The following is an 8,419-nucleotide window of genomic DNA, read 5'->3' on the forward strand; positions in this document are numbered from 1 at the left end:
TTCGATATTACAATACATTTTCATCCAAATATCAGAAAATAAACTCTGTGGTCTGTAGTCCGCAAGCAAAACTGACCGAGCAACCATCACTTGTCGGTGAAAAATACAGCAGGCCTAACAGATTACTCCAGCACACTGAGGTACTTACCACCAGTAACTGTTCCTTTAAAGCAAAATCGTCTCACAACACACCTAGATGACAAATCACACTAGACTGTTAGCCCAGGCAAATTCACTCCCACATTCTGCTTCTACAAATTTCCTATAAATCTAGTTGCCACCTCCAAAAACTAGGAGTGAGAATAAAATATAACATACTCCATGTGAGGAATCTGATAAATTTTTAACCAAACATGTACTCATAAGAAACAGCCAGTTCCTGTCAAGCTCAAGGCAATAGCAACGCACCACTGCTATGATACAGGGCAAACAAGTAATCACTTACCACTGCTAGGATATGGGAACAAACCAAATTACGTGGTGCAATCCAAAAGTTCCCGAAATATATTAATATAAACTATTACATCTTCCCTAGATCTTATTCTGCACCATTACCTTCAAAGTAGTCCCCTTGGGAGCACATACATCGATCCCAGCGTTTCTGCCACTTTTCAAATGGATCCTGGAAGTCTTTCTTTGTTAGGGTGTTTAGTACCGTCTGTGTTTCCACTTGAATTTCCTCAACTGTATAAAATCTTCGCCCCTTCAACCTGATTTTCATCTTGGGGAAGAGAAAGAAGTCGCATGGAGCTAAGTCTGGCGAGTACGGTGGGTGGGGAACAACTGCCATCTTGTTTTTAGCGAAAAATTCCTGCACAATGTAAGTCGTATGCGGTCACGCGTTGTCATGGTGGAGTACCCAGTCGTTCGTGCGCCACTTCTCTGGACGTTTTCTCCTCATGTNTGGGAGCACATACATCGATCCCAGCGTTTCTGCCACTTTTCAAATGGATCCTGGAAGTCTTTCTTTGTTAGGGTGTTTAGTACCACCTGTGTTTCCACTTCAATTTCCTCAACTGTATAAAATCTTCGCCCCTTCAACCTGATTTTCATCNGGGCCGAGGTGAAGAAGGGTTCTTCCATTGCGATGAATGCTGCTTGCTTTCAGGGTCATAACCATAAACCCAACTTTCGTCACCAGTGACAACCTTCGAAAGAAAGTCTGGATCCTCTTGAAGCTGTTGCTGAAGTTCTCTGCAGACTTCCAAGCGATGCTGCTTCTGTTCATTTTGCAGCAGTCATGGCACAAACTTTGCCGCAATCCTCCTCATGTTCAGTTCCTCTGACAAAATTCGTTGACATGTACCATAACTTAGTCCCAAGGTGTTACACAGGTCTTGGATGGTCAGTCTACGATCTTGCAGAATCAGATCCCTAACCTTCGCGACATTTTCTGGTGTTCTGCCCGTTGACGGCCATCCCGAATGATCGTCATCATCAGTCAATGTTCAGCCATTTTTAAAACGCTTAAACCAGTTGTAAGTTTGTGTCTGGCCTAAACTGTTTTCACCAAAAGCTTGCTTCAACATTTGGTGCGTTTCTGCAGTGGTTTTCCCAAGTTTGAAACAAAACTTTATACAGACACGCTGCTCTCTCAGGTCAGCCATCGCAAAACCGCAAACTCACGGAAACACAACAATGGAAATACGTTCACCAACAATAAACCCAACCACTCAACTCGACACCGCTTGCCACACTGATTCAAGAAGGATGTGTGAGGAGACACCTAGCGGTATTTCGATGTACTCATAACCATTCGCGCGCAAAATTCAAATTTCGGAAACTTTTGGATTGCCCCATGTATCTCCTGCCATTCACAGGATATGAGAAGAATGATGACAGGATGGACAAATAAAAAGAGCAGACAGGAGAGAAGAAGATAAGTGAAAGAAGGTGTAGAGGAATGGAACATCTGAACAAATAAATTGAGATCAAGGAATTTATTTTCTCAATATGATATAAAAAAATTCAAGACTCAAACATGTCAAGGGTGCATGCTTGCATATACGAAAGGGGACCCAAAAATAACCGGAAACGACCTGTTGCGCGCGCATGCTTTGTAGTTACGAGTTGTGCTGCTAGGTGGTGTTAGCTGGGGGTCTCCCACGACTGTTAGTGAGCTGGCGTCAGTCTGAGTTAAGTGGTTTGTCTGTGGTGCTCTGTTGTGTGCGTTCCTGTTTCAACCCTTTGGCGATTAGTGAGATGGCCGACCAGAAGGAACAAAGAGTGTGCGTGAAATTTATGAAGATCGTCGAAAGACCATTGACCAACTTTCTGAGGAAACGAACATCTCATGGAGCACGGTCCAGCGAATTTTAACCGAAGGTTTGCACATGAGACGGGTGTCTGCAAAATTTGTTCCTCGCTTGCTCGGAGATGACCAAAGAGAAAACCGCGTGAATGTTTGCCGCGACTTGAAGAGTGAAGTGCAGTTTTCCCTAACAGAAAGCAAAATTTCACGCACACTCTTTGTTCCTTCTGGTCGGCCATCTCACTAATCGCCAAAGGGTTGAAACAGGAACGCACACAACAGAGCACCACAGACAAACCACTTAACTCAGACTGACGCCAGCTCACTAACAGTCGCGGGAGACCCCCAGCTAACACCACCTAGCAGCACAACTCGTAACTACAAAGCATGCGCGCGCAACAGGTCGGTTCCAGTTATTTTTGGGTCCCCCCTCGTATGTTATCGAATTTCAATCAAATCAAATTTGTGTCATTTGCAAATATTATGTTTCTGATTAGTCCCACATTCCTGTATGGTAAAGGTTAAAGTTGCAAACATTGCTAAAGAATGAAAACAGATGACATTACAACAAAAAATCACTGTACCAAGCAATACACCATATTCTATGCAGTGCTAGATACTCACTCTGTTCTTCTTCCTCACAATTGGAACCTCTGAACCCTTCTGTACAAACACACCGATACCCAGTGACACCAATCTGTACACAAGTGCCAGAATTCTGACAAGGCTGACTTGAACATGGGTCGACAGGCACATTACATAAACTCCCTGCAACATGCACAGAAAACACATACATATCCAGGTTTTCTATTAAGCTAACGATGAAAATGATCACTCAGTACTAGTCTCATTTTGTTTACTTCTGCGGCACATTGCAACACACATATTAACCTTTAAACGCTGGGCTTTTGAAATATTGGTAAGCTTGAGCTGGCCAGAGTTTATTTAAATGCCCACTGCTGGTGCACGTTTAAATGCACATTGCTACTCTGCGTTTAAATGTCCGTTCCTGTTAGGGTGCTTAAAAAATTTTAGGCATTGTGTTTAGAAATGCTGTGTCTAACACAATTTTTATGATAAATGGATGGAATTAACTTTGTTTGTACCAGCAATGAACATAGTGTCGCATATTACAACGGAAGATTTGAAAATTTTTATACAAAAGTTATACTCTATTTTCAATATTTTTCTTTTAATTTAAATGTGTACTGCAAAATTGGTTTCCAAGTTCTTCACAGAGTTATTCTGCATTATAAATTCATCTATTTGTAACATTTGACGAGTTTTAGCAGTCCCTCGTGCCATGAAACAGATGGAAGCAATAAAATCATTTGGTTCTCTGCTGGAAAACCTTACATCTTTGTTACACTCTTCAGATTTTCGAATCTTTTGACTAAATGACAGAAGAATGAAAGCATGGCTATTCAAGAAACAGCTAGAGGGGTCCCTTCTTCAGTGCTAAGACTTTCTGTTATAGCTGCAAAAGATTATTGCCCTTTCTATGGGTGTGAACAGAGCAGCTGCATCGTGGCTCAGATACAGAGTGCGATCTGTTTTCTGTGCATTCATAGTGAAATCAAATACTGTAGTTTCATTTCAGCCTATATATATATCAAGCAGATAACAACAAAAGAGGTATGTACATCGAATTTTACTATATATTTTTAACACATTAATCTCCAGAATCTGCAATAAAAGTACTGGCTCGTGGATGAGTTTGGGCATAACTCATATGTATAACCTTTTTGTTGTTGTTCACCTAGGTATCATTTTAATTCCTCTACTAGGATTTTACTCAAGTCGGTCTGGTAATTACTACACTTAAAAATAAAAATTTAGGACTGTGCATGCGCTTCTACTAGTGGTGTGTGCACGCCCTTCCACTAGCGGAGTTTAAATGCCCGACTGGCCAAAACGGGGTACTTTGGCCACGACGAGCTTACTCATCATTGGCCTGAACGCGGCACTTCGGACGTTAAAGGTTAATTTTTGCAAGCATTAATCAGATGGCAGTCTCAGAGTAAAGTTGCCATCTCTCAGTATACCATCATAAGTGTGTCTGTCCGCATTTCTTATTGCAGTCTTCTCTTCCCCCCCTCCCCATTCCAACTATCTCTCCAGTCTCCTCCTCTTTCAATCACTGTCCGTTGCAGTATAGCTGTATGGCTTACCTGTAGACTTTCACACAAGTATTGATACACAATGCATGTTGACTGTCAATGCAGTAAGGCTGGAATATAATTTTTAGACACTGAAATTTCAGTAGCTACATCCCAGTAAATTTTATTAATATACTAAATTAAATGAAAAACAGACTTTATAGAAATTGACATCACAATAAAAAATCTGCAACAAGAAAACCAATAAAACATGCATTTTGTCTTTCTCTTTCTCATGTCTGACAGTTATTTTTATCTTTTTATCACCTATTCACATGGAACAAGTGCAAAAATCGACTTCTGAAGTTGGAACATTCGGGTAGATAAATTTTCGATTAAAATGGATCATTTTTTTCACATTTAATTTTCATCAATAAATACAATAATATTCATGAATAACATACATTATATGTGGAAGGTTGAAAAAAGGATCCATTTTAACTGACAATTCAATGATGACAGATATGTATTCAAAGACCACCTTATGATCTCTGCAGATTGAAACATGTAGTGGGATATAAAAATAAAACTTAGTATTAACACCTTAATATCAGCTTTATAATCAAATAATCCAATCTTTTTTGGGGTTCAAGTAATTCTGCATATAACTCTGATCTCATTAATTCACCACATTTATTTCCATATAAAAAGGTCTACTGTAAAATTAGAGAAAGAAGAAAAAAGTTCGCAAACCCTACAAGGGTCAAACTATCAAAAGTAATACTATTCTTTTTTCTTTTTTGTTTCCATTTGGGATTTTTCAATGTACAAAAACATTCCAATTTCTTCTACCTTTCTGCAATCTTTCATTTTGCATTTCTTGCTAAACTACCTTCACACAGCTGACTGCCCAGAAGACTTAATCATATGTAGTTGTGAAAGCTTCAGATCATGCACACTATACCACAGTACTCAGAACAGAGACTAAAGAACAGTTACTGGGGCACAGTCATACTGGTGACCTCAGAGACATATATACCTGTGTATCCAGAATGACACACACACATCGGTAGACCAGCGAAGTTTATTACACATGCACCATTCACACAGTGGATAGCATCGCATGAGTTCACACTTCCTCCACCTGTACTGCCACCACCAGATGCTGGCATACAGCCTGCGGGGCCAACACCAGATCCCACATATCCACTGGGACAGATGCATTCAACATATGACTGACTGATACCTGAGAAGAAAGCCAATTATTGACTCGTTATTATGAGTATCAAGCCCTATATAGTCTTATGCAGACTCAACTTTGTTAACCACTTTCTTTCTAGTATTTATGGTAACACAGCAAAACTGTGATTCTGCTGTATGTTAACTGGATGTCTTGACATATCACTGACTTCATTACTCTTGGCAAAACTTGGACACTGTACAGAACTTCTACACAGCACAGCAAAAACCTCTACATGTAGCAGTTTCTTGTAATTACTTCTGACTCAGATCATATAATAAAAAATACTGAACTATTTCAATATATATTACAAAAGTTGTTTTAGTATCAAAGATAATTACTTGTAAGAATATGCTTCAAAAAAAACGTAACCTTTGCAGCCCAACGATTACTATATTGTAGCATGTATACCATTGCTATGGAATAGGTGAATAAACAAATGTGTCATGCAACCAATTTCTAGGCAAGAGATTGGGAAACATGCCTCTACAACAATACAGTTATTGTCAGAAACAGTGTTTTCTATTAGGTCTGTGCAAAGTGGTTATAAAGTAGAGAATTGGGGTAACCACTTCAGTTGCAAGATGATGACCAACCAACAATGGCATGGGGGCACAAAGCTGAAGAATTTCCACTGTTAGAAGTTGTTGTCAGGATATAACTAGTGAACACTGAGAAGAATTAGCGTGTGCTGATTTGTGAACTGCGGTGATCAGAAATAGCACTGTAATCACTTATAGTTCTGAGTGACGTGTATAGGTGGTCAATAAATCTGTTCACCAATCCATACACCATGTATAATATGCTCCTAAATCATGACAATATTGTGACGTGCTGCACTATGGAGGACACCACCCCCCCCGGCCAGCGGTGACGTGCCGAACGGAGCCGAAGTGAGCCAAAGTGACCCCGAGTCCAAGCAAAGCGGTTGCTAGGCAAAGCAAGTAAACAGCGGTAATGTAACACGGGACGCCGCAGTTGCTACGTAGCTGTAATCAACTCCCAACAGCGTTGCTAGGCTATCGGCAAACACAGCGACTAGGCAACAAGGAAGCAAGGCATTTCCCGTTGTCCGGCTGAGGGTTTATAAGGGAACTACACAGCCTATGAAGACAGTTAAAGTGTATCCATCCCCGGAGACAGTTAATGTGTAGCGGCCGCCGAAGACAGTTAAAGTGTACACAGCCGCCAAAGACAGTTAAATTGTAGCAGCCTACGAAGCGAATTAAAGTGTAGCAGCCTATGAAGTGAGCTGAGATATAGCAGCCGCCTAAGACAGTTAAAGTGTAGCAGCCTACAAAGCAAGTTAAAACGCAGAAGCCGCCGAAGACAGTTGGAATATAGCAGCAGTAGTGGAAAGAAGAATACCAGAACGTGTGATTAGAAGTGATAGCGTGAGAAGCAGATGCTTGGCTCACAAGAGAAGTAATTGGGAGTGTGTAATATAGAGAGACTTGTATAGCTCCCGTACTGTGAATACGTGTAGACTACTGAGGACAGTGTGAAGAGATTTGTGTGTAGGGTTTGTAAAGTGTGGAAACCCATAATAGTTATAATTAATTGTAGCCGAAACTTGTAGGTTGTTAAATAAACCAATTAACAATCCGAACGGCGTCTTCAGTAACAAAAACACGTTACAATATATACACTGTGTCTGAGCATACTATACTTCTGTATCCTGCTCACAAAATCCATCTATGTGCTTTGTATGGTTCTCAGAATGAACAGCATTTGTTTCCCTGAACAGCAGTGAATCATTGGTCTTTGTAGTGGAGATTTCATGTGAGGTACAAACTGAAATTTCATATATTGTTTAGAAGAAATTCAGTCTTTAAAGGGTTAATTTACTTAATATCTGCACTGAAATTACTAAGAACAAAACTGCTGTAAAAACATTCCCCACTTTTCAAATTTCCACCCAGAACAAAGCAGTCTCTAGGACAACAGTGATTGGGTTAAGACTTACAAAACCTGTAAAAATGTACAAAATGTACAACATGCACAACATTTTGTAAAACTGTTCTGCTTGGAAAGAAGTTTTGGTCATACTTACGAGGGTTGTCCAGGCAGCGGGCCAGTGGGTGACAGCCACCATTGTCAATTGCACAGACCCCACGGAAGGTACACACTTGTCCATCTCCCTGATAGCCTGGAGGACACTGACCACATACACGGGAGCCCTGCAATTCAATTCAATTCTTCAATTCAATTCTTTATTATTAATGTGCCGAGTCAACAGCCGCAAGGCCAATTACAGACTCAGCACAGTGTAGATGACTGAATTACATTACATACAAACTTATTAGAAGTCAAATACAAAATACAGTTAAGTAATTGGAAGAAATAATAACGAATAAATGTAAAAGTAAACAAACAAATAAGCGATAATTATAACAGTAATAATAATTCCATTATCATTAAACTAAGTGCTATTACGAATAGAGGAATGAAACATTAATATTTAATTAAGAATTAAATAGTATAGATTTTCTGAGGAAAATTACGTAATTCATTTTGCTTTATATAATAATATATAATATAAATACTATATAAATACTAACAGTTACTATACTAATAATATACTAATAATATAAATACTAACAGTTATACTGTATTTAAAATATGTTTGGGTAGAACATTCCTGGCTCCGAATACGTCAACCTCCCTGCAGACAACATTAGCAGCTGCTGCGCATCTAGCAGAGGGACAATTCTTAAATGAAGGGCAAATATTGAACAATGCAAAATCTCTGATATACCGAGCAGGAACTCGGAGACCAACAATTTCCAGGACAGAAGGGCAGAATTTAGAGCCAAAATAAACTTGAAT

General features: G+C 39.6%; 1 protein-coding gene across 3 annotated transcripts in view; it reads right to left on the reverse strand.

The window, feature by feature from the left end:
- LOC111869610 (cubilin) overlaps positions 1 to 8,419 on the reverse strand; it is a 253,251-nt gene that overhangs the window by 215,631 nt on the left and 29,201 nt on the right. For all 3 annotated transcript variants that reach the window (XM_033753496.1, XM_023861259.2, XM_023861260.2), the window contains exons 11-13: positions 7,644 to 7,770; positions 5,390 to 5,596; positions 2,876 to 3,019 (exon numbers count right to left, since the gene is read on the reverse strand). In XM_033753496.1, the coding sequence (XP_033609387.1) occupies positions 2,876 to 3,019; positions 5,390 to 5,596; positions 7,644 to 7,770 (478 nt within the window). The remainder of the gene's footprint in view (positions 1 to 2,875; positions 3,020 to 5,389; positions 5,597 to 7,643; positions 7,771 to 8,419) is intronic.

Source organism: Cryptotermes secundus, unplaced genomic scaffold, assembly GCF_002891405.2.
Source record: "Cryptotermes secundus unplaced genomic scaffold, Csec_1.0 scaffold557, whole genome shotgun sequence".
Lineage (NCBI taxonomy): Eukaryota > Metazoa > Arthropoda > Insecta > Blattodea > Kalotermitidae > Cryptotermes > Cryptotermes secundus.